Source organism: Pleurodeles waltl, chromosome 6 (assembly GCF_031143425.1).
Source record: "Pleurodeles waltl isolate 20211129_DDA chromosome 6, aPleWal1.hap1.20221129, whole genome shotgun sequence".
In the NCBI taxonomy this organism is placed as follows: Eukaryota; Metazoa; Chordata; class Amphibia; order Caudata; family Salamandridae; genus Pleurodeles; species Pleurodeles waltl.
The window spans coordinates 11,917,999-11,944,143 of NC_090445.1; the positions used below are offsets into that span (position 1 = coordinate 11,917,999).

At 47.1% G+C, this 26,145-nt stretch overlaps 1 protein-coding gene across 1 annotated transcript in view; it reads right to left on the minus strand.

Moving 5' to 3' along the window:
* The window catches only part of ZER1 (zyg-11 related cell cycle regulator), a 287,758-nt gene that overhangs the window by 118,819 nt on the left and 142,794 nt on the right, over positions 1 to 26,145 (minus strand). The window contains exons 8-9 of the mRNA XM_069237017.1: positions 1,753 to 1,926; positions 1,022 to 1,237 (exon numbers count right to left, since the gene is read on the minus strand). Of these exons, the coding sequence (XP_069093118.1) occupies positions 1,022 to 1,237; positions 1,753 to 1,926 (390 nt within the window). The remainder of the gene's footprint in view (positions 1 to 1,021; positions 1,238 to 1,752; positions 1,927 to 26,145) is intronic.

Below are 26,145 nucleotides of genomic sequence, written 5' to 3' on the forward strand. Positions count from 1 at the left end.
CACATACTCTGCTGCATGTTCTCTCACATACTCTGCTGCATGCTCTCTCACATACTCTGCTGCATGCTCTCTCACATACTCTGCTGCATGTTCTCTCACATACTCTGCTGCATGCTCTCTCACATACTCTGCTGCATGTTCTCTCACATACGCTGCTGCATGGTCTCTCACAGACTCTGCTGCATGGTCTCTCACAGACTCTGCTGCATGGTCTCTCACGTACTCTGCTGCATGGTCTCTCAGGTACTCTGCTGCATGGTCTCTCAGGTACTCTGCTGCATGGTGTCTCACGTACTCTGCTGCATGTTCTCTCACGTACTCTGCTGCATATCCTCACATACTCTGCTGCATGTCCTCACATACTCTCCTGCATGTTCTCACATGCTCTGCTGCATGTTCTCACATGCTCTGCTGCATGTCCTCACATGCTCTGCTGAATGTCCTCACATGCTCTGCTGAATGTCCTCACATGCTCTGCTGCATGTCCTCACATGCTCTGCTGCATGTCCTCACATACTCTGCTGCATGTCCTCACATACTCTGCTGCATGTCCTCACATACTCTGCTGCATGTCCTCACATACTCTGCTGCATGTCCTCACATACTCTGCTGCATGTCCTCACATACTCTGCTGCATGTTCTCTCGCATACTCTGCTGCATGTTCTCTAGCATACTCTGCTGCATGTTCTCTAGCATACTCTGCTGCATGTTCTCTCGCATACTCTGCTGCATGTTCTCTCGCATACTCTGCTGCATGTTCTCTCGCATACTCTGCTGCATGTTCTCTCGCATACTCTGCTGCATGTTCTCTCGCATACTCTGCTGCATATTCTCTCGCATACTCTGCTGCATGTTCTCTCGCATACTCTGCTGCATGTTCTCACATACTCTGCTGCATGCTCTCTCACATACTCTGCTGCATGCTCACTCACATTCCCTGCTCCACACCTTTCAGTCAGCACGATGCATGCCCTCTCTATTAACCTGCTCTAACCAGCATCAAACATCCCTCCCACCTACCATGACAAAGCCCATCTTGCCCACAGCCTCCTTGTGGTCATTGTCCACCTGGCAGACCAGGGCATTGCAGAGGTGGACGGCGATGCGCTGGATGGATTCGTCCTGGCGGGTGAGGTTCAGGATGTTGAGTAACAGCTCGTTCACGCGGCGGTACTGGAACTCCAGCTCGTCCGGGATGCTAAAGTTACACAGCGTCAGGCAGCAGTTCCGCTGCACCTGGTGGGGAGAAGAAAAGGGCTGGTCGGGCATCACTGGGGAAGCAGCTCAGGTACTGAAAGCTTCTGTCTTCTGGAAATGCAGGCAAAGCTACTGAGGGCAGCAGAAGCCAACGCGTCACAAACAAGTCTCCCCCAAACGAAGATCATGGCAGGACATGTGAACAAAAGGTACTGGTGACAAGCAGCATCCAATCTGTCCGTGTTTCTTCCACATGGAGGCCAGACCACTGCCATAAAAGGGCAGAGTGGACCAAGATCCTGGAGGACAGCAAGGTCTGCAGAATCTAATGTGCCACATATGACGGTCCTCCGCAGCGAAACTAAACCACTACTCAGGACAGACAGAGCGCGTTAAAGGTTTCACAGGTGGCAGGGACTGGCTGACTGAGACACGGTCTCACACACACTCTTAGTGCTCCTCCACATGACAAGCACAGGACTATCACAGAACACACCAACAGTGCTGCCGGCAGAGGCCGGGGGCTGTCAAGAATGACCTGGTGGGTAACTTACCGTCACCTCCTGGTAAGACTCCATACCGTTGAGTACCACCTGGATGACCTGCCGCCGAAGCTTCACGCTCTGCTCCATGCGGTACTCAGAGTTGGTGAGGTAGAAGAGGGCGGCACTGCCTGTCACCTGGATGGTCTTGTCATACTTGTGACTCTTCAGGGCCATGATGACCAGCTGCAAGGAATGAGAGAGTAGAGTGACTCCAGGGATGAGGGGTCCATGTCCACTAGCACACTACCCGTGACAGAAAGGACCCTGAAAAGTGGCACAAGCGACGAGGGGCCCATGTCCACCAGCACAGTACCCGTGACAGAAAGGACCCTGAACAGTGGCACCAGTGACGAAGGGCCCATGTCCACCAGCACACTACCTGTGACAGCCTTGTCACCGAAAGGACCCTGAACAGTGGCACCAGTGACAAGGGGCCCATGTCCACCAGCACACTACCCGTGACAGCCTTGTCACAGAAGGGACCCTGAACAGTGGCACCAGTGACAAGGGGCCCATGTCCACCAGCACACTACCCGTGACAGCCTTGTCACAGAAAGGACCCTGAACAGTGGCACCAGTGACAAGGGGCCCATACCAACAGCACACTACCCGTGACAGCCTTGTCACAGAAAGGACCCTCAACAGTGGCACCATTGACAAGGGGCCCATACCACCAGCACACTACCCGTGACAGCACTGTCACAGAAAGGACCCTGAACAGTGGCACCAGTGACAAGGGGCCCATACCACCAGCACACTACCCGTGACAGTCTTGTCACAAAAAGGACCCTCAACAGAGCGAGCCTCATCACAGAAAGGACCCTGAACAGAGCAAGCCTTGTCACAGAGAGGTTAGTAAACAGCGAGAGCCTTGTCACAGAGGTTACTAAACAGGGGAAGCCTTGTCACAGAGAGGTTACTAAACAGTGACAGGATTGACACAGAAAGGACCCTAAACAGTGGCACCAGTGACAAGGGGCCCATGTCCACCAGCACACTACCCATGACAGCCTTGTCACAGAAAGGACCATGAACAGAGCAAGCCTTGTCACAGAGAGGTTACTAAACATGACACCCAACAGAGAGAGCCTTGTCATAGAGTTTACCAAACAGGGAGAGCCTTGTTACAAAAAGGTTACTAAACAGTGAAAGCCTTGTCACAGAGGTTACTAAACAGTGACAGCCTTGTCACAGAGAGGTTACTAAACAGGGGAAGCCTTGTCACAGAGAGGTTACTAAACAGTGACAGCCTTGTCACAAAGAGGTTACTAAACAGGGGAAGCCTTGTCACAGAGGTTACTAAACAGTGACAGCCTTGTCACAGAGAGGTTACTAAACAGTGACAGCCTTGTCAGAGAGAGGTTACTAAACAAAGAAAGCCTTGTCACAGAGAGGTTACTAAACAAAGAAAGCCTTGTCACAGAGAGGTTACTAAACAGGGACAGCTTTGTCACAGAGACGTTACTAAACAATGAAAGCCTTGTCACAGAGAGTTTACTAAACAAAGACAGCCTTGTCGCAGAGAGGTTACTAAACATGGCAGCCTTGTCAAAGAGAGATTACTAAACAGAGACAGCCTTGTCACAGAGAGATTACTAAACAGTGACAACCTTGTCACAGAGAGGTTACTAAACAAAGGCAGCCTTGTCACAGAGAGTTTACTGAACAAGACAGCCATGTCAGAGTGGTTACGAAACAGTGATAGCCTTCTCACAGATAGGTTACTAAACAGGGACAGCATTGTCACAGAGAGGTTACTAAACAGTGGAAGCCTTGTCACAGAGAGGTTACTTAACAGTGACAGCCTTGTCACAGAGAGGTTACTAAACTATCACAGCCTTATCACAGAAAGGTTACTAAACAGTGACAGCCTTGTCATGGAGAGGTTACTAAACAGAGAGAGCCCTGTCATGGAGAGGTTACTAAACAGAGAGAGCCTTGTCATAGATAGGTTACTAAACAGTGAAAGCCTTGACACAGAGAGGTTACTAAACATGAAAGCCTTGTCACAGAGAGGTTACTAAACATGACACCCTTGTCACAGAGCCTACTAAACAGTGACAGCCTTGTCACAGAGGTTACTAAACATAGCAGCCTTGTCACGGAGAGGTTACTAAACATGGCAGCCTTGTCTCTGAGAGGTTACTAAACATGGCAGCCTTGTCACAGAGAGGTTACTAAACATGGCAGCCTTGTCACAGGCAGGTTCCTAAACATGACACCCTTGTCACAGAGAAGTTACTGAACATGGCATCCTTGTCACAGGCAGGTTACTAAACATGGCATCCTTGTCACAGGCAGGTTACTAAAAAGTGAAAGCCTTGTCACAGAGGTTGCTAAACATGGCAGCCTTGTCACTGAGAGGTTACTAAACATGGCAGCCTTGTCTCAGAGACGTTACTAAACATGGCAGCCTTGTCACAGAGAGGTTACTAAACATGGCAGCCTTGTCACAGGCAGGTTACTAAACATGACACCCTTGTCACAGAGGTTACTAAACAGTGACAGCCTTGTCACAGAAAGGCTACTAAACAGAGAGAGTATTATCACAGAGGTTACTAAACATGGCAGCCTTGTCACTGAGAGGTTACTAAACATGGCAGCCTTGTCACAGAGAGGTTACTAAACATGGCAGCCTTGTCACAGAGAGGTTACTAAACATGGCAGCCTTGTCACAGGCAGGTTACTAAAAAGTGAAAGCCTTGTCACAGAGGTTACTAAACAGTGAAAGCCTTGTCACAGAGGTTGCTAAACAGTGAAAGCCTTGTCACAGAGGTTGCTAAACAGTGACAGCCTTGTCACAGAGAGGTTACTAAACACTGCAGCCTCATCATAGATAGCTTACTAAACATGACACCCTTGTCACAGAGGCTACTAACTAGTGAAAGTCTTGTTACAGAGAGGTTACTAAACAGAGAGAGCCTTGTCACAGAGGCTACTAACCATGGCAGCCTTGTCACAGAGAGGTTACTAACCATGGCAGCCTTGTCACAGAGAGGTTACTAACCATGGCAGCCTTGTCACAGAGAGGTTACTAAACATGGCAGCCTTGTCACTGAGAGGTTACTAAACATGGTAGCCTTTATTACAGAGAGGTTACTAAAAAGTGACATCCTTGTCACAGAGAAGTTACTAAACAGTGAAAGCCTTGTCACAGAGCGGACCCCATACAATGACATCCTCATCATAGACAGGACACTAAACTGAAACAAACTCATCAAAGAAAGAACACAAAACCAAGGAAGCCTTATGACAGCGAGGATACTAAACAATGTCAGAATACTGACAGAGTACACTGGGCAATACCAGCCTCCTCACAAAGAGGACACTAAACAATAGCAGTCTCAACACAGAACAATTATACTAAACGAAGGCAGTCTGCAACCGTTAGCATGGTGACCGAGGACAACCTGATTTCAGATTGCATATTAAGCAAAAGCCGTATCAGCAGCATTTTTTTAAACTCTTAGGACAAGGCAGTAATGAAAATGTCACTTACCCAGTGTACATCTGTTCGTGGCATCAGTCGCAGTAGATTCGCATGTTCTGCAATAGCTCGCCATCTGGTGTTGGGCCGGAGTGTTACAAGTTGTTTTTCTTCGAAGAAGTCTTTCGAGTCACGGGACCGAGTGACTCCTCCTTTTGTCTCCATTGCGCATGGGCGTCGACTCCATCCTCGATTGTTTTTCCCCGCAGAGGGTGAGGTAGGAGTTGAATTGTAGTAATAGTGCCCATGCAATGGAGTGACTAAGTATGCACTTATTTAAGGTTGAGATGATACATATATAAATAATTGAAGGTAACTTCCAAACTGCTACAGGCTCCCGGGGAGGCGGGTGGGCACATGCGAATCTACTGCGACTGATGCCACGAACAGATGTACACTGGGTAAGTGACATTTTCAGTTCGATGGCATCTGTCGCTGTAGATACGCATGTTCTGCAATAGACTAGTAAGCAGTTATTTCCCCAAAAGCGGTGGATCAGCCTGTAGGAGTGGAAGTAGTCTGAAATAATGTCCTTAATACAGCTTGACCTACTGTGGCTTGTTGTGCGGATAACACGTCTACACAGTAGTGCTTGGTGAATGTGTGAGGCGTAGACCATGTGGCTGCCTTACATATTTCTTGCATTGGGATGTTTCCTAGAAAGGCCATGGTAGCACCTTTCTTTCTGGTTGAGTGTGCCCTTGGTGTAATGGGCAGCTGTCGTTTAGCTTTAAGGTAGCAGATTTGGATGCATTTAACTATCCATCTGGCTATACCTTGTTTTGAAATTGGGTTTCCTGCATGAGGTTTTTGAAATGCAATAAAGAGTTGTTTAGTCTTTCTGATGTTCTTTGTTCTGTCAATGTAATACATTAATGCTCTTTTGACATCTAATGTATGTAGTGCCCTTTCAGCTACGGTATCTGGCTGTGGAAAGAACACCGGAAGTTCCACTGTTTGATTTAGATGGAACGGTGAAATAACCTTTGGCAAAAATTTAGGATTGGTCCTTAGGACGACTTTATTTTTGTGTAGTTGTATAAAAGGTTCCTGTATAGTAAACGCCTGAATCTCGCTTACTCTTCTCAGGGAAGTAATGGCGATGAGAAATGCCACCTTCCAGGTTAGGAACTGTATGTCGCAGGAGTGCATGGGTTCAAAAGGTGGACCCATAAGTCTAGTTAGGACAACATTTAGGTTCCATGAAGGAACAGGTAGTGTTCTTGGTGGTATAATTCTCCTAAGGCCCTCCATGAATGCTTTAATGACTGGTATTTTATATAGGGAAGTTGAATAGGTAGTCTGCAGGTATGCAGATATTGCTGCAAGGTGAATCTTAATGGAAGAGAAAGCTAGGTTAGATTTTTGTAAGTGAAGCAAGTAACCCACTACATGTTCTGGAGTTGTGTGTAATGGTTGTATTTGATTAATATGGCAGTAGCAAACAAACCTCTTCCATTTACTTGCATAGCAGTGCCTGGTGGATGGCCTTCTTGCTTGTTTTATGACTTCCATACATTCTTGGGTAAGTTGTAAGTGCCCGAATTCTAGGATTTCAGGAGCCAGATTGCTAGATTCAGCGATGCTGGATCTGGGTGTCTGATCTTTTGGTTGTGTTGTGTCAACAGATCTGGCCTGTTGGGCAATTTGATGCAGGGTACCACTGATAGGTCTAGCAGCGTTGTGTACCAGGGTTGCCTTGCCCAAGTTGGTGCTATCAGTATGAGTTTGAGTTTGCTTTGACTGAGTTTGTTTACCAGGTAAGGAAGGAGAGGGAGAGGAGGAAAAGCGTAAGCAAATATCCCTGACCAGTTCATCCATAGGGCATTGCCTTGGGATTGTTTGTGTGGGTATCTGGATGCGAAGTTTTGGCATTTTGCGTTCTCCCTTGTCGCAAACAAGTCTATCTGAGGTGTTCCCCAGAGTTTGAAATAAGTGTTCAGTATTTGGGGGTGAATTTCCCATTCGTGGACCTGTTGGTGATCTCGAGAGAGATTGTCTGCGAGTTGATTTTGTATCCCTGGTATAAACTGTGCAATTAGGCGAATTTGGTTGTGAATTGCCCAATGCCAAATTTTTTGTGCTAACATGCTTAACTGCGTGGAGTGCGTCCCTCCCTGCTTGTTTAGATAATACATTGTTGTCATGTTGTCTGTTTTGACGAGAATGTATTTGTGAACTATTATTGGTTGGAAAGCTTTTAGTGCTTGAAAAACTGCAAGAAGTTCTAGGTGATTGATATGCAGTTTTGTTTGATGTACGTTCCATTGTCCTTGTATGCTGTGTTGATCGAGGTGTGCTCCCCACCCTGTCATGGAAGCATCTGTTGTTATTACGTATTGTGGCACTGGGTCTTGAAAAGGCCGCCCCTTGTTTAAATTTATGTTGTTCCACCACAGAAGCGAGAGGTAAGTTTGGCGGTCTATTAACACCAGATCTAGAAGGTGACCCTGTGCTTGAGACCACTGTGATGCTAGGCATTGTTGTAAGGGCCTCATGTGCAGTCTTGCGTTTGGGACAATGGCTATGCATGATGACATCATGCCTAGGAGTTGTAATACCATCTTTGCTTGTATCCTTTGTGTTGGATACATGCGTTGTATGATGGTGTTGAAATTTTGAATTCTTTGTGGACTTGGAGTGGCTACTCCTTTTGATGTGTCTATTATGGCTCCCAGGTATTGTTGTACCTTGCGTGGCCGAATCTTGGATTTTGTGAAATTGACGGTGAACCCTAGTTTGAAGAGGGTTTGTATGATATGATTTGTGTGATTTGAGCACTCTATTAACGAATGGGCCTTGATTAGCCAGTCGTCTAGATATGGGAACACATGTATTTGCTGCCTTCTGATGTGTGCAGCGACTACCGCTAGACATTTGGTAAAGACTCTTGGTGCGGTTGTTAATCCGAAAGGCAGTACCTTGAATTGGTAATGTATTCCTTTGAATACAAACCTTAGGTATTTCCTGTGCGATGGGTGAATTGGTATATGGAAATAAGCATCCTTGAGGTCTAAAGTTGCCATGTAGTCGTGCAGCTTTAGCAATGGCAATACTTCTTGTAGTGTGACCATGTGGAAGTGGTCTGATTTGATGAAAGTGTTGACTACTCTGAGGTCTAGGATTGGTCTCAGTGTTTTGTCCTTCTTTGGTATCAGAAAGTACAGTGAGTAAACTCCTGTGTTTATTTGTGTGTTTGGCACTAATTCGATTGCATTCTTTTGCAATAGTGCCTGCACTTCTATCTCTAGGAGATTGGAATGGTGTGTTGTTAAATTTTGTGCTTTTGGTGGTATGTTTGGAGGGAACTGTAGAAATTCTATGCAGTAACCATGTTGGATAATTGCTAGAACCCAAGTGTCTGTAGTGATTTTCTCCCATGCTCTGTAATAATGACCTATTCGTCCCCCCACTGGTGTTGTGTGGAGGGGGTGAGTGACATGTGAGTCACTGTTTAGTAGTAGGGGTTTTGGGGCTTTGGAATCTTCCTCTATTTCTAGGGAATTGCCCTCCTCTATATTGTCCCCGAAAACCTCCTCTATACTGTCCTTGGTAACTGGACGGTGTGGCTTGTGAGGTGCTGGCTTGTGTGCTTTGACCCCGAAACCCCCCTCGAAAGGGCGTTTTACGGAATGAGCTGTAATTCCCTCTGCTCTGCGGGGAGTAGAGTGCGCCCATGGCTTTGGCAGTGTCCGTATCTTTTTTGAGTTTCTCAATCGCTGTGTCCACTTCTGGACCGAACAGTTCTTTTTCATTAAAAGGCATATTGAGAACTGCTTGTTGAATCTCTGGTTTAAATCCAGACGTTCGGAGCCATGCATGCCTTCTGATAGTTACAGATGTATTAATTGTCCGTGCAGCTGTATCTGCAGCGTCCATGGAGGAGCGGATTTGGTTGTTGGAGATGGCCTGTCCCTCCTCAACCACTTGTTTTGCCCTATTTTGGAAGTCTTTGGGCAGATGTTCAATGAGATGTTGCATCTCGTCCCAGTGGGCTCTGTCATAGCGCGCAAGTAGTGCCTGGGAGTTCGCGATGCGCCACTGGTTTGCAGCTTGTGCTGCGACTCTTTTACCAGCTGCATCAAACTTGCGGCTTTCTTTATCTGGGGGTGGTGCATCTCCAGATGTGTGAGAGTTGGCCCTTTTCCTAGCTGCTCCTACAACAACAGAGTCTGGTGGCAGCTGTGTTGTGATGAAAGCCGGGTCTGTAGGAGGCGGCTTATACTTTTTTTCCACCCTTGGTGTGATTGCCCTACTTTTGACCGGGTCCTTAAATATGTCTTTTGCGTGCCGGAGCATACCAGGGAGCATAGGCAGGCTTTGGTAGGAGCTGTGGGTGGAGGAGAGTGTGTTGAACAGGAAATCATCCTCGACCTGTTCTGAGTGGAGGCTTACGTTGTGAAATTGTGCTGCTCTAGCCACCACCTGAGAGTACGCGGTGCTGTCTTCTGGTGGAGATGGTTTTGTAGGGTATGCCTCTGGGCTGTTATCTGACACTGGGGCGTCGTATAGGTCCCATGCGTCCTGGTCTTGGTCACCCTGGCTCATGGTGGTGTGAGCTGGGGAGTGTGATGGCGTTTGTGCTGGTGAAACGTTAATCACGGGCGGAGGAGAGGGTGGTGGTGTAACTCTTTTCACCACTTTTGGTTGTGGTGCTTGTTCCGTCTGGAACTCCAACCTTCTCTTTCTCCTAATGGGGGGAAGGGTGCTTATTTTTCCTGTCCCCTGCTGAATGAAGATACGCTTTTGCGTATGGTCCGCATCAGTTGCTTGTAGCTCTTCCTCAAACCTATGCTTCTGCATTTGGGAGGTTAGCGAGTGCTCTTCTGTATAAGAGCCTGAAGCTGGGTCGCTTGCAGTTTGTTTCGGCGTCGAAACTGTGTCTGCGTGTTTTTTCGGCTCCGAGGTGACTTTTTTCCTTTTCGGGGCCGAAACCTCTCGGCGTCGATCTGTTTCGGTGCCGCTGTCTCGGCGTCGAGCCGTGTCCACACCGGCATCTCGGTGTCGAGGCTTGTCTCCAGCACTTTCTCGGTCCCGAGAAGGCTGCGTGCCGGTGTCTCGACCGGAGTCGGACGATCTCGGCACTGTTTGGGCCTTTTTCGGTGCCGACGGTCGGTCACCGATTTTATGGGTTGAGCCATGGCCTGGTGGCAGTGGCGTCCCCTGGGCCTTGTAAATGTTTCTTTGTGTGGTTTTCGACGTCTTACTCACGGTTTGTGTATCGTCGAATCCTTCGGAGTCTGAGTCTTGGATCGAGAAGGTACCTTCCTCTTCCTGTTCCTCGAACTCCCGTCGGGCTGTCGGTGCGGACGCCATTTGAAGTCTTCTGGCTCGACGGTCTCGGAGTGTTTTTCGGGACCGGAACGCACGACAGGCCTCGCAGGTGTCTTCGCTGTGCTCAGGTGACAGGCACAGGTTGCAGACCAAGTGTTGGTCTGTGTAGGGGTATTTATTGTGGCATTTGGGGCAGAAACGGAACGGGGTCCGTTCCATCGGCGTTCTTCAGCACGCGGTCGGGCCGACCAGGCCCCGACGGAGGATCGAAAAATTACCCCGAAGGGCACCGGAGCTCTTCGATCTTCGATGCGGTGTTGAATGTAAGTATGCCGATCCCGAACGCAACAATACCGACGAAAATCTTCCGAAATTAACTATTTTTTCTGTTCCGAAACTCGGAGCGACAGGAACACGTCCGAACCCGATGGCGGAAAAAAAACAATCGAGGATGGAGTCGACGCCCATGCGCAATGGAGACAAAAGGAGGAGTCACTCGGTCCCGTGACTCGAAAGACTTCTTCGAAGAAAAACAACTTGTAACACTCCGGCCCAACACCAGATGGCAAGCTATTGCAGAACATGCGTATCTACAGCGACAGATGCCATCGAACATGAAGTTATACACATATTCTAAACAGAATGGAGGTACCTGGGTCTTGGCTGGGAAGCATTCTAGTACCTAGATTTTAAAAAGGATGCAGAAAGGATTCAAAAAGCTACCGCTTAGCAGCCATTTCAGACATTGGCAGAAGGTTTTTCACACCTTATTAAGAACTGGCTTGACACGGAAGGGCGGCATGTCTTTTTGTGACAGCAAGCAGGTTTCAGATCCTCTCACTGCAAGTGACTTATGGCATTATTAGGGAAACTAGATATTGTGGTGAGAACGGGAAAGGGAAATCTATACTTTGTAGATTTTAGCAACACATTTGAAACGGAGATCTCTTTTGGAATAAACTGAGGATGTTGGACTTAGACTCCTGGATGGTGGAAGTTGTGAAACAGCTGCACAGTACATTGTTCCGTGTCCAAACAGGTAATAAACCAAACTTCATCAAGATCATTTACCTCTTAAAAGGCCTTAAATAGGGTGCATAATTCCGAGTCTAAAGGAAGAGCACTGTTTTCTCCCAAACAATGGGGCACAAGTACCTGAATGACAGCCTATGCGGCAACCTATTGCTAATAGAAAGAACACCAACTGGGCTAAACCAATTAGTAAGTACACCGGCCATCTATACGTTCAGCAATAACTTAACAATGATTGCAAAGACAACAAAGATAATTTGGTAAGCAGCAATGTTCTTTTACATCGAAAGTTAAAGGAACACCGATTGTTCCCAGACAATAGGGTAAGAGAATGTAATTACCTTGGGGAAGAACTGCAGCCAATCTGTTGTGGGCACCTTAATTACAAAGTCTTTGAAAGAACAGTTCAAATGTTACCCAGGAAGTCTGTCTCTTCCAGTACAGATTAGAAGCAGTACTCTATATGTCTGTCAAAGGTTTCTGACAAGGGGTGGGGGTTGAACAGCAGGTGGCTGCACAGTCACAGTTCCCCAAGACTGCCTGCATAATCCTTTGAATATCCTTCAGCATCTGGCATCAACAGGGCTGAATAGCAACAATAAATGAAAGGAACAACAGCAGCATCTCACAAAGGCTGGTCGATACAAAGTGGGAGCCATGTAGGCTAGTAGGGGTTTCGTATACAGAGGATACTCACTCTTGGAGACGTGCCATCTCCCAGCATCGAGCCTACCACATGAGGGAGTGGCGGCTGGTACTGGTGGGGAGCATGGTATGCGCCCTTCGATGAACTGGCGCAGAGAGTGATGAGAAGATGAGCTGGTTGTGGGCCCACATGGCAGTCCTCGACTGATCACCACTGACTAGCTGCATGATCATAGAATGAACTGGAAAGATTATCAACTAACATTGGGGCCCCTGAAGGCTGATACACAAGAACAGTAGGTGCACTAGCTGTTTAATTGTTCACACCTAAATTACAACTGAAATTATATAGAGGAAGTGTGCCTCCTGCTGAGATCACATGAAGGACCCTCCAGTGCAAGTGGGACTGCGTACAGAGAGGTTAGCCCTTAAAAGCAATTTCCAGAACATACATGTGCTGCAAGTCAGAAGTAGCGCAAGCAGACCCCAAAGAGGGCCAAGTGCACCAACCACTGCTATGTCATGTCCTTGGGGAGCCACGAAGTGGCAATCGTGTGCACTAAGAGTTACATATATAGCCTATGTATGCTGAGAAAGATATACCCAGGCAATTTGTGCACAAAGACAACATCAAAATGGGAAAAAACGATAATAAAGAGCCAAAACTGAACTTTAACTTGAGAAGGACAGGGTGGCAATGTAATGCAAAATTTCCTGACAAAACTCCAAACTCCCATCTGGCAGTCTCCCAAGATGAGGGCATAAAATCAATTTTGAAAGACGAAACTTACACTCTAAAGATGGCAAGATTGATACACTAACTCTGAGAGTAGACAACCTCTCTGGAAGGCTACACAAACAATCCGAAAGACTGAGCGTGGCAGAGAGAAGGATCTCAGATGTAGAGGATGATGCAAGTAAGCAAGATGGATAAAACATTTGGAGACCATGAAAACAAAGAATGAGGACTTGGAAGTCTGCTCATAGGGCAATACTCTTCATATCACAGGGAAACCTAAAACAGACAAACATGGGGGGAAATCAAAACTTTTGTAGAGACACTCCTTATAGAACTATTTGGTTAAAAGGGAAGATGTTTTCTGTACCACATTGCATGCCTGCCCATAAGACTGAGCTTTAATCAGCCAATCTTCTAAGAAAACAGTAACGTTGGTATCCTAGATAGTTGTTCCCCTGTGTCATGCACTTGGTGAACATTTTTGATGCTGATTTCAGTCCAAAAGGGAGAGCTCTGAGCTGCAAATAAAGGCCATTTACCATAAAGCGCAGGTATTTCAGGGTTACTGAGATAAATTAGTATGTTAAAACCAGCACCATCCAAATCCAGTCCAGAAAATTCTTCTTGTATGAAAGGGAGAATCACCTGCAGTGTGGCCATTCAAAATTCCTGTTGTTTCAGGGATATGTTTAGTTTTCTCAAGTCAAAAACAGAGAGGCAAATCCTAGATTTTGTGAGTATATGATAAAATCTGGAGTAGAACTCTTTCTACATTTTACCCCAGTGAGTGAATTATATTGCTCCGTGGTGAAATAATTATGTTATTGCTTCTTTTAATTCTGGATATGTTTGCGATTCTTTTTTTTTTTTGGCACAATATATGGAGGGATTTCTTTATTACAACGTTCAAGACCCATCTGTCAAATTTAATCTCCGGCCAGAGATGATGATGGAAAAATTAAATCCTCCCTCGCACTGGCACGTTCATGTGGGCAGAGGACTGCCTGCCTGTCAGGCTCTCTTGCTGCGATCCTGGTTGTGCAATGACCGGCTCCCTCTTCATCTCTGATTTGGCCTGTTAGAGTGACCCCTATGCTGGTGGGGTTGGGAATTGTAGCCTTGTTAGTGGACGATATAGGTGAAGACTGGAGCTGCAGTTTTTGTTGTTCAAGGCAGGGTCATTTCAAGGTCAGGCCTGCTCTTTTATCTGTCCCTGGTTACTGCTTTAGGGAGGCGGATTACAGTGAGGTGCAGGGAACGACACTTCACTGACTGAATGTGCCGGGTGCTCCTACTCGTAGGTCCTACTGAAGGATTTTACCCATTGCGGTGAGAAGCATCACTTTACACAAAGGCTGTGTCTGCAGAGCAGCCTGAATGGCCACTTCCAAGAGATTGCAAACTAATGTGGAAGTTCCAGAGTGTGGATCAATTTACTCTCATAGAAAATGTACACAAAAGTGTCTTTCAACCCACCATGCTTTGTTCCAGTCTCAACTATTTCTTGGTCCCTGTCCTCCACAGATTTCTCAAATAACTTCCGTGAAACCGGGGTTGGTGTTCTAGCAGTCTCCCAGAGTTGAGGCAACATCACCTGAGGTCTGCACCTTCAGCTAGAGGAGCTGAGGTCCTGTCGAAGGCCTAGAAGTCTGCCTCCCTCCTGAGAGAGAGGAGGGTTGAGCCTGATCCTGCAGGAGGAATGGTTGTGAAGGAGGAGAGGCTCAGCGTGTTCACAGTTGGAGCACCCAGAGAAACCAGACAGTACTACAGAGAGAGCCACGACCGAGCAGCATTATGAGGGGGCCCCTATATCTCTCTGTGTGGTCTGAAAGCTAGGGAGGCAATACATGCACTTCATTGGTGGGAACATGGCACCTGGAACCGAACTGCATCCATCCAGCGATGCTGACATCAGGAAGCGACACCGATCTCCACTCCTGACCTGCAAGGCTTGCACCACGATCGAATCACACAGACTGAGATGCGCTTGAAAGAAGATGAGCACACAGACTTGAAACAATCCATCTGAAGTAAACCAGGGATAAGATTGACTCACTGAGTTGTGCTTATAGGCCCCATTTTGGTGACTATGATATTCTGCTCTTGTGGCTACTTTGTGCCTCTGTCACTAAAAACTGGGAACTACAGTGCCTGGGTGAAGCGGGGACATTAAAATGGGAGGGTGCAGCTTTACCTAAAGAATGCACCAAGGGACTCAACACTGTATTCTTGAGCGTAATTGAATTGTGGGTGTCAAGAGAAGAAAAGTTTGGGCTTGGCACAGTTTGTAGACCCACAGTGGAACGTACCACAGGACATCAGTGGCAGATAACCTCAACCACCACTGTTGGTGCCTAATAGCCCCGTCTGTCTGCCACATGGCCCCCAGAACAAAGGTTGCCTGAAGGCACCTCACACACTTAGGTATCGCACATGGAGTCAGAGTTCAGACAGCAATTACTAATAAAAGTGTGACTTGACCTCCAGGTGGCTGCTTTGCATACGCCCAGAATTTAGCTGTTCCACAGCTTATCCATAGGAGCACTGTTTTCTCCAATGGGATGAGGCCCTTCTTTTCCAGATACAGCTTTTATCAGCCTTTTGATAACGCAAATGATACAAGGGATGATCCACCTGGCAATGCGCTGTACAGGTGTTTCTAGATCAGTTCTGATGGTGGCCATAATTGACAAAGGTGTCTGAGTTTGTTTTGTTAATAGTTCAGTTAATGGAGTCCAAAGACCAGTTCTGAGCCCAACAGGATCCTTTGACTAATTGTTGGGCAAAATGAAAAATAGCTGCCACTATTAGTACCAAGGGAGATTCCTAAGTTCTGGATTCTCAGAATCAGAAAGGACCCGTCGCTTTAGACTTCTTTAGTGTGGAAGCACACACAACAGCCCGAGGTGACATAGCTAGCCACAGGCCAATGATGAAGTAAACCTGGACCCCCACTCCAACCTGTGATAACTTTGGAAGCAAGGATAGAACGATGGTCCAAATGGCGCTTGACATGCGAAGGGGACAGAGCAGCTCCTTGACCTGTGTGCTCTTGCTTCTAATGAGTTGCTGAGCTGGGGGAACTATGTGGCTTCTCCTGCCAGTCTCTGTCTACCAACCTGCTCCCACACACGCCCTCCTGGTCACCTGAGCACTGTGATGATCTTCCCAGGAACTCATCACTCCTCACGGTAGTCAGAGTCCCACACTTAGGCACCCCCTGGTAGGAGTATTGCAGTCTGGCAGACTCTCTATCCCAGGCTTACCCAGTATCAAGACAAAGGGAGAACAAAGTAATGTCTGAAAAGCCCAGCACTTCTGTATCCTTAGGTGTTGCAGATGAGCCAATCAGAAAGCATGGCTCATTCAAAGTTCATGGGCTCCTCCAATCTTGTATGGTATTACACTCCTGGACATATTTTGTTGGCTCCATGTCCAGCAAGTATACCAGTATACACAAGTATACCAGTTCTTCATGCTCAGGTATGATATCCAGGAAGGGAAAACTCACAGTAGGGACAAACTGAATGACAACTACCACAATAGCAGTTTTGGGGGAACAAGGCTGGGAGTGTCTGCATGCAAGCTGGGATACTGGAGATGGACACCACCAGCCCAGTACAAAAGAGACTATCATTTTGTTCAGCCCACACGTGAGGGTGCTTTGAACACCATCCTTCACTGGTCCATTCTTAATGCAAACATTTCCAAACAAATGAAATGCTCCATTCAACAGGGGGCCTTCACACACGTCAAAAGAATGATAAAGGTAATGGGGACTGAACACGCCCTTAGGCGGTCTCCCCATACTCAGACTTCTAAAAACAACCCAGTCCTGCTTTCACTCACCACATAGCGTTTGAGGGTTGAAGACATCCTTATTTAGAATAGGGGTACACTTTAGTATCCCTGACATAGAACGTCACTCGTGTTCGCCTGACTGTTGAGCTCCCTGGGAGAAGAACCACAGGGCTGACTAGAAAACATACAAGGGAAGAGACATCACAGCTTTCCAAAGTCATTGGGTGGAGTTTTACATCCATGAAATAGCGCTGATGTAATGCTGAGGGTCTTGTACAGCTTCAATGAGCTAGCACAACACGAACAACTGGAGGTGAGAAGAGGGAGGCACTTAGTGCTGAACTCGGGGTTTATCACCTGCTTCGCACTCTTATATATTCTTATTTTCCTGCTGGGGAAATGTATGTGTTGTCCAGTCTCCTTTTCTAAATGCTAGTAAAAATATTATTAGAGAAAGCTGAAGAGAATCTCAAAACATTGCAAAACGTGTTGTTTCTTGGTTCTGCAAGATGCACTCCATTAGACTGAAGCTCATATTTCCTTTTCTCTTTCAGTTCATGGCCCCATTCTTTTCAATCTGATGCAAGCACTGCCCTTCATGGGAGCAGAACCAGATCTCTACGCCATTCTTTACTCCTTCAAACAACAAGGGGATTTATCTCCATAACAGTAAGCTTACCATCAGTACCCCAAGAAGCTTAACATCAGTACCCCAAGAAGCTTAACATCAGTACCCCAAGAAGCAGCTTCAGGTCAGCATAGAGAAAGTAACTGTCATGCCAGGCAAACATGCCAGTTAGTTTTGCTTGACACTGTTCACTGTGCCATGATCATTCAATGGCATCTGATGATGGCGAGTTCTAGTTTCCATGCTCTATGATTTTGTCACTCTGAAAATGTTACTGTCCATTGTGGCTCCCACCATCCTTGGTCTCTTTTCTTTCGATGCCAGGCACTTCAGGATGTTTTGAAATGGAAATGAGAGGGTTGTCAGATTACCTTTTGACAAGGTACCCTGATGGAAAATTACTGGAAACATGCAATTACTATTAAAAAGAATGTCAGGGATCCCGAAAAGTTCAGAAGGTCGACTCTTGCCTTTACCCCTTGCAAAATGCTTTTCAAGATGGGGAAGGTGGGAAATAATTGTCTTTAAAATTATTTATTATCGGATCCTTGTGGATCAGCATACCACGCATGCAGTCTTTTAATCCATTGCTTGAAAGCTCAGCGGAGCAGTTTTGAAGACCAACGTATGATCATTGTATAATTTTATTGAATATGATAAGAGGGAATTAAGTGTGTTTATTCTACAGGCATGAAGTAAATGTTTGCACCCTTTTCTTTGACACCATAGAGCTGGTAGCATCACTGAACAGGGCCCAGGAAGAGGGACATATAAGTCGGTGATGTCGTTTGGCACCGTAGGATTATAAGTGAGTGGACGAATGGAGTTGCATAGGTTTCTGACATAACTTGTAAGAACCGACTGCAAACATACATGTCTCCCTCCATGTGACATACATACAGGACTGAAGGCTTTCGGTGAGGTGTTTTCTTGTCATGACATGGTTTGATGGTTAGGTGGCCTCTATCTTGTGTGGGCGCTGCCACTTTCTGCTGGTGTCCAATCAAAGCGAAATAGTGAAATAGTAGGGCAGCACTCCTACCTCACCTCAGTTAAATACCTAGTCTCTCCCATTGGGCACTTCAGGGGCCCTAGAGCAAAGCAGACAGGGTTTGCCTCAGGAAGTGGTATGGGTTATAGGCACAGTGAGAAGGTCTCAGTACCCTTAATGTGTAGGTAACTAGATTCCTGCAACCTAAGACGAAGAAGGACTGCTGAGCTGAAAAACCTGCAGAGAAGACGGAAACACCAACTGCTTTGGCCCCAGCTCTACCGGCCTGTCTCCCCACTTCAAAAGAACTGCTCCAGCGACGCGTTCCACAGGGTCCAGCAACCTCTGAAGCCTCAGAGGAAGCCTCAGAGGACTACCCTGCATCTAAAAGGACCAAGAACTCCAGAGGACAGCGGCTCTGCTCCACAAAGACTGCAACTTTGCAACAAAGAAGCAACTTTGAAAGAACACACGTTTCCCGCCGGAAGCGTGAGACTTTGCACTCTGCACCCGACGCCCCCAGCTCGACTTGTGGAGAAGAAACACTACAGGGAGGACTCCCCGGCGACTGCGAGCCCGTGAGTAGCCAGAGTTGACCCCCTGAGCCCCCACAGTGACGCCTGCAGAGGGAATCCCGAGGCTACCCCTGACCGCGACTGCCTGGTAAGGACACTGCTCCCGCAGTCCCCAGGACCTGAAGGATCCGACCTCCATTGCAGGAGCGACCTTGCCCAGGTGGTGGCTACCCCGAGGAGCCCCCCCCTTGCCTGCCTGCATCACTGAAGAGACCCCTTGGTCTCCCATTGGACTCCATTACAAACCTGACGCCTGTTTGCACTCTGCACCCGGCTGCCCCTGTGCCGCTGAGGGTGTACTTTTTGTGCTGACTTGTGTCCCCCCCGGTGCCCTACAAAAACCCCCCTGGTCTGCCCTCCGAAGACGCGGGTACTTACCTGCTGGCAGACTGGAACCGGGGCACCCCCCTTCTCCATTGAAGCCTATGCATTTTGGGCACCACTTTGACCTCTGCACCTGACCGGCCCTGAGCTGCTGGTGTGGTAACTTTGGGGTTGCCCTGAACCCCCAACGGTGGGCTACCTTGGACCCAACTTTTAACCCTGTAGGTGGTTTACTTACCTGCAAAACTAACAAATACTTACCTCCCCCAGGAACTGTTGAAAATTGCAGTGTGTCCAGTTTTAAAATAGCTCATTGCCATTTGTGTGACAACTGTATATGCTATTTTGCTAATTCAAAGTTCCTAAAGTTCCTAAGTGAAATACCTTTCATTTAAAGTATTGTTTGTAAATCTTGAACCTGTGGTTCTTAAAATAAACTAAGAAAAGATATTTTTCTATATAAAACCTATTGGCCTGGAATTGTCTTTTAGTGTGTGTTCCACATTTATTGCCTGTGTGTGTACAACAAATGCTTAACACTACCCTCTGATAAGCCTACTGCTCGACCACACTACCACAAAATAGAGCATTAGAATTATCTCTTTTTGCCACTATCTTACCTCTAAGGGGAACCCTTGGACTCTGTGCATACTATTCCTTACTTTGAAATAGTACATACAGAGCCAACGTCCTACAAATATTATTAGTGCTGTGATAGTATCCACATCAGTGAAGATTACATTAGTGGCCACCAAAGGCAAGGTTACTACCAGTGATCATTTCAGTGCATCGGGGGCGGCAGTAATGTAATAAAGGCTTTGTCCATATGGAATGTCTCTTTGTGGGTAATACTTGACAGCAATAACTGCAACGCATCCGGTAGAAAAGTAATAACATTTGTAAAAATTCTCCTCAATGCCACATGATTTATCACTCTAATATCAGCATTTTTATATATATATATATATATATATATATATATATATATATATATATATATGTATATGTATGGAAAATGTCACTTACCCAGTGTACATCTGTTCGTGGCATGAGACGCTGCAGATTCACATGCTGTGCATTATCCTGCCATCTAGTGTTGGGCTCGGAATGCTACAAGTTGTTTTTCTTCGAAGAAGTCTTTTCGAGTCACGAGATCGAGGGACTCCTCCCTTTCGGCTCCATTGAGCATGGGTGTCGACTCCATCTTAGATTGTTTTCTCCGCAGATGGTGAGGTAGGAGTTGTGTATATAGTAAAAGTGCCCATGCAAAGCAGTGAGTATGTATGTACATAATGTGTATAAAAATAGTATATATTTACAAATTTACAAATGTACAAGTTTCATCAACTTAAACGGCTACAGGCTACCGGGGAGGCGGGAGGGCGCATGTGAATCTGCAGCGTTTCATGCCACGAACAGATGTACACTGGGTAAGTGCCATTTTCCGTTCGATGGCATGTGTAGCTGCAGATACACATGCTGTGCATAGACTAGTAAGCAGTTATCTCCCCAAAAGCGGTGGCTTAGCCTGTAGGAGTTGAAGTTGTCTGGAATAATGTTCGTAATGCAAACTGCCCTACTGTGGCTTGTTGTGTTGTTAACACATCTACACAGTAATGTTTTGTGAATGTATGAGGCGTAGACCATGTGGCTGCCTTACAGATTTCTGTCATAGGTTTATTTCCTAGAAAGGCCATTGTGGCGCCTTTCTTCCTAGTGGAGTGCGCCTTTGGTGTAATAGGCAGATCTCTTTTTGCTTTGATATAGCAGGTCTGAATACATTTCACTATCCATCTGTGTAGGAGGCTGGACTGGCTTGTAGTGAGTACCAAGGGGTACTTGCACCTTGCACAGGCCCAGTTATCCCTTATTAGTGTATAGGGTGTCTAGCAGCTTAGGCTGATAGATAATGGTAGCTTAGCAGAGCAGCTTAGGCTGAACTAGGAGACGTGTGAAGCTACTACAGTACCACTTAGTGTCATATGCACAATATCACAAGAAAACACAATACACAGTTATACTAAAAATAAAGGTACTTTATTTTTATGACTGTAAAGAAATGGCTCCCTGTTGCAGTTACCCCCCACTTTTTGCCTGATACTGATGCTGACTTGACTGAGAAGTGTGCTGGGACCCTGCTAACCAGGCCCCAGCACCAGTGTTCTTTCACCTAAAATGTACCATTGTATCCACAATTGGCACACCCTGGCATTCAGATAAGTCCCTTGTAACTGGTACTTCTAGTACCAAGGGCCCTGATGCCAAGGAAGGTCTCTAAGGGCTGTAGCATGTATTATGCCACCCTAGAGACCCCTCACTCAGCACAGACACACTGCTTACAAGCCTGTGTGTGCTGGTGAGAACAAAATGAGTAAGTCGACATGGCACTCCCCTCAGGGTGCCATGCCAGCCTCTCACTGCCTATGCAGTATAGGTAAGACACCCCTCTAGCAGGCCTTACAGCCCTAAGGCAGGGTGCACTATACCATAGGTGAGGGTACCAGTGCATGAGCACTGTGCCCCTACAGTGTCTAAGCAAAACCTTAGACATTGTAAGTGCAGGGTAGCCATAAGAGTATATGGTCTGGGAGTCTGTCAAACACGAACTCCACAGCACCATAAAGGCTACACTGAAAACTGGGAAGTTTGGTATCAAACTTCTCAGCACAATAAATGCACACTGATGCCAGTGTACATTTTATTGTAAAATACACCACAGAGGGCACCTTAGAGGTGCCCCCTGAAACTTAACCGACTATCTGTGTAGGCTGACTAGTTTTAGCAGCCTGCCACAAACCGAGACATGTTGCTGGCCCCATGGGGAGAGTGCCTTTGTCACTCTGAGGCCAGTAACAAAGCCTGCACTGGGTGGAGATGCTAACACCTCCCCCAGGCAGGAATTGTCACACCTGGCGGTGAGCCTCAAAGGCTCACCTCCTTTGTGCCAACCCAGCAGGACACTCCAGCTAGTGGAGTTGCCCGCCCCCTCCGGCCAGGCCCCACTTTTGGCGGCAAGGCCGGAGAAGATAATGAGAAAAACAAGGAGGAGTCACTGACCAGTCAGGACAGCCCCTAAGGTGTCCTGAGCTGAAGTGACTCTAACTTTTAGAAATCCTCCATCTTGCAGATGGAGGATTCCCCCAATAGGGTTAGGATTGTGACCCCCTCCCCTTGGGAGGAGGCACAAAGAGGGTGTACCCACCCTCAGGGCTAGTAGCCATTGGCTACTAACCCCCCAGACCTAAAACACGCCCTTAAATTTAGTATTTAAGGGCTACCCTGAACCCTAGAAAATTAGATTCCTGCAACAAGAAGAAGGACTGCCCAGCTGAAAACCCCTGCAGCGGAAGACCAGAAGACGACAACTGCCTTGGCTCCAGAAACTCACCGGCCTGTCTCCTGCCTTCCAAAGATCCTGCTCCAGCGACGCCTTCCGAAGGGACCAGCGACCTCGACATCCTCTGAGGACTGCCCCTGCTTCGAAAAGACAAGAAACTCCCGAGGACAGCGGACCTGCTCCAAGAAAAGCTGCAACTTTGTTTCCAGCAACTTTAAAGATCCCTGCAAGCTCCCCGCAAGAAGCGTGAGACTTGCAACACTGCACCCGGCGACCCTGACTCGGCTGGTGGCGATCCAACACCTCAGGAGGGACCCCAGGACTACTCTGATACTGTGAGTACCAAAACCTGTCCCCCCTGAGCCCCCACAGCGCCGCCTGCAGAGGGAATCCCGAGGCTTCCCCTGACCGCGACTCTTTGAACCTAAAGTCCCGACGCCTGGGAGAGACCCTGCACCCGCAGCCCCCAGGACCTGAAGGACCGGACTTTCACTGGAGGAGTGACCCCCAGGAGTCCCTCTCCCTCGCCCAAGTGGAGGTTTCCCCGAGGAATCCCCCCCTTGCCTGCCTGCAGCGCTGAAGAGATCCCTAGATCTCCCATTGACTTCCATTACAAACCCGACGCTTGTTTCTACACTGCACCCGGCCGCCCCCGCGCTGCTGAGGGTGAAATTTCTGTGTCAACTTGTGTCCCCCCCCGGTGCCCTACAAAACCCCTCTGGTCTGCCCTCCGAAGACGCGGGTACTTACCTGCAAGCAGATCGGAACCGGGGCACCCCCGTCTCTCCATTCTAGCCTATGTGTTTTGGGCACCACTTTGAACTCTGCACCTGACCGGCCCTGAGCTGCTGGTGTGGTGACTTTGGGGTTGCTCTGAACCCCCAACGGTGGGCTACCTTGGACCAAGAACTGAACCCTGTAAGTGTCCTACTTACCTGGTAAAACTAACAAAAACTTACCTCCCCCAGGAACTGTGAAAATTGCACTAAGTGTCCACTTTTGAAACAGCTATTTGTCAATAACTTGAAAAGTATACATGCAATTTTGATGATTTGAAGTTCCTAAAGTACTTACCTGCAATACCTTTCGAACAAGATATTACATGTTAAATTTGAACCTGTGGTTCTTAAAATAAACCAAGAAAAGATATTTTTCTATATAAAAACCTATTGGCTGGATTTGTCTCTGAGTGTGTGTACCTCATTTATTGTCTATGTGTATGTACAACAAATGCTTAACACTACTCCTTGGATAAGCCTACTGCTCGACCACACTACCACAAAATAGAGCATTAGTATTATCTATTTTTACCACTATTTTACCTCTAAGGGGAACCCTTGGACTCTGTGCATGCTATTCCTTACTTTGAAATAGCACATACAGAGCCAACTTCCTACATTGGTGGATCAGCGGTGGGGTACAAGACTTTGCATTTGCTGGACTACTCAGCCAATACTTGATCACACGACAAATTCCAAAATTGTCATTAGAAATTGATTTTTGCAATTTGAAAAGTTTTCTAAATTCTTAAAAGACCTGCTAGGGCCTTGTGTTAGATCCTGTTTAGCATTTCTTTTAGAGTTTAAAAGTTTGTAAAAGTTTGAATTAGATTCTAGAACCAGTTATAGATTCTTAAAAAGTATTCCAACTTTTAGAAGCAAAATGTCTAGCACAGATGTGAATGTGGTGGAACTCGACACCACACCTTACCTCCATCTACAGATGAGAGAGCTAAGGTCACTCTGTAAACTAAAGAAAATAACAATGGGCCCCAAACCTACCAAAATACAGCTCCAGGAGCTTTTGGCAGAGTTTGAAAAGGCCAACCCCTCTGAGGGTGGCAACTCAGAGGAAGAGGATAGTGACTTGGAGGACAATTCCCCCCTACCAGTCCTATCTAGGGAGAACAGGGTCCCTCAAACCCTGACTCCAAAAATAATAGTCAGAGATGCTGGTTCCCTCACAGGAGAGACCAACACCTCTGAAATCACTGAGGATAACCCCAGTGAAGAGGACATCCAGTTAGCCAGGATGGCCAAAAGATTGGCTTTGGAAAAGCAGCTCCTAGCCATAGAAAGGGAAAGAAAAGAGATGGGCCTAGGTCCCATCAATGGTGGCAGCAACTTAAATAGGGTCAGAGATTCTCCTGACATCCTAAAAATCCCCAAAGGGATTGTAACAAAATATGAAGATGGTGATGACATCACCAAATGGTTCACAGCTTTTGAGAGGGCTTGTGTAACCAGAAAAGTAAACAGATCTCACTGGGGTGCTCTCCTTTGGGAAATGTTCACTGGAAAGTGTAGGGATAGACTCCTCACACTCTCTGGAAAAGATGCAGAATCTTATGACCTCATGAAGGGTACCCTGATTGAGGGCTTTGGATTCTCCACTGAGGAGTATAGAATTAGATTCAGGGGGGCTCAAAAATCCTCGAGCCAGACCTGGGTTGATTTTGTAGACTACTCAGTAAAAACACTAGATGGTTGGTTAACTGGAAATGAAGTGTGTGACTATGTTGGGCTTTATAATTTGTTTATGAAAGAACACATTTTAAGTAACTGCTTCAATGAAAAGTTGCATCAGTATCTGGTAGACCTAGGTCCAATTTCTCCCCAAGAATTGGGAAAGAAGGCAGACCACTGGGTCAAGACTAGGGTAACCAAAACTTCCACTGGGGGTGACCAAAAGAAAGGGGTTACAAAAACTCCCCAGGAGAAAGTGGGTGACACTAGAAACAAAGAAAAAGAGTCCTCTGTAGGCCCCCAAAAACCAGAACAGGTGGGTGGGCCCCAAGACACAACCCAAAACAAAGGTGGGTACCAGGGTAAGAACTGGGATGCCACTAAGGCATGGTGCCACAACTGTAAACAGTCTGGGCACCACACCAAGGACACTTCTTGTCCCAAAAACAAACCCCAGAACAAGATTCCAGGGGTAACCAGTGTAGCCATGGGAGATGACTCCTCAGATGAGGAGGTCTTCATAGCCTTCAACTGGAAACAGGGCCCAACAGGTGAGTTGGAGATTCCAGAGGGAAGTAGACACTTCCACCACCTACTGGTGAATGGAATCCCAACCACTGCCCTGAGAGACACTTGTGCCAGTCACACTATTGTGCATGACAGGCTGGTGCTCTCAAACCAGTACATCCCAGGTGAGACTGCCAGGGTAAGAGTTAGCCTAGACAGGGTCACTAAGAGGCCTGTGGCTTTAGTGCCCATAGAAGTGGGTGGCACTCTTAGCTGGAGAAGGGTAGTAATCAGTACAGACCTCCCCCTTGATTGTCTCCTTGGAAATGACTACCCAGAGGTTAGTCAGAGCCCAAGAGAGGAACTGGTCCAGTGCCAGTCCTCTCCCAAGGATTCTGGAAGTCCTGCCTCTGCAGTAAATGCAAGTAGGCCCCAGAAGAAAAAGAAAAGGAAACAGAGTAGGAAAGGTGGACAACCTTTAGCCAAGGTTCCAGCAAGCCAAGGAGATTCTGCTCCAGTAGGGGAGAACTCCAAAAATGGCTCTGATAAAGTCCAACCTGACCCACAAGAAGTCCTGGCTAGTCAGGCAACTGTTAA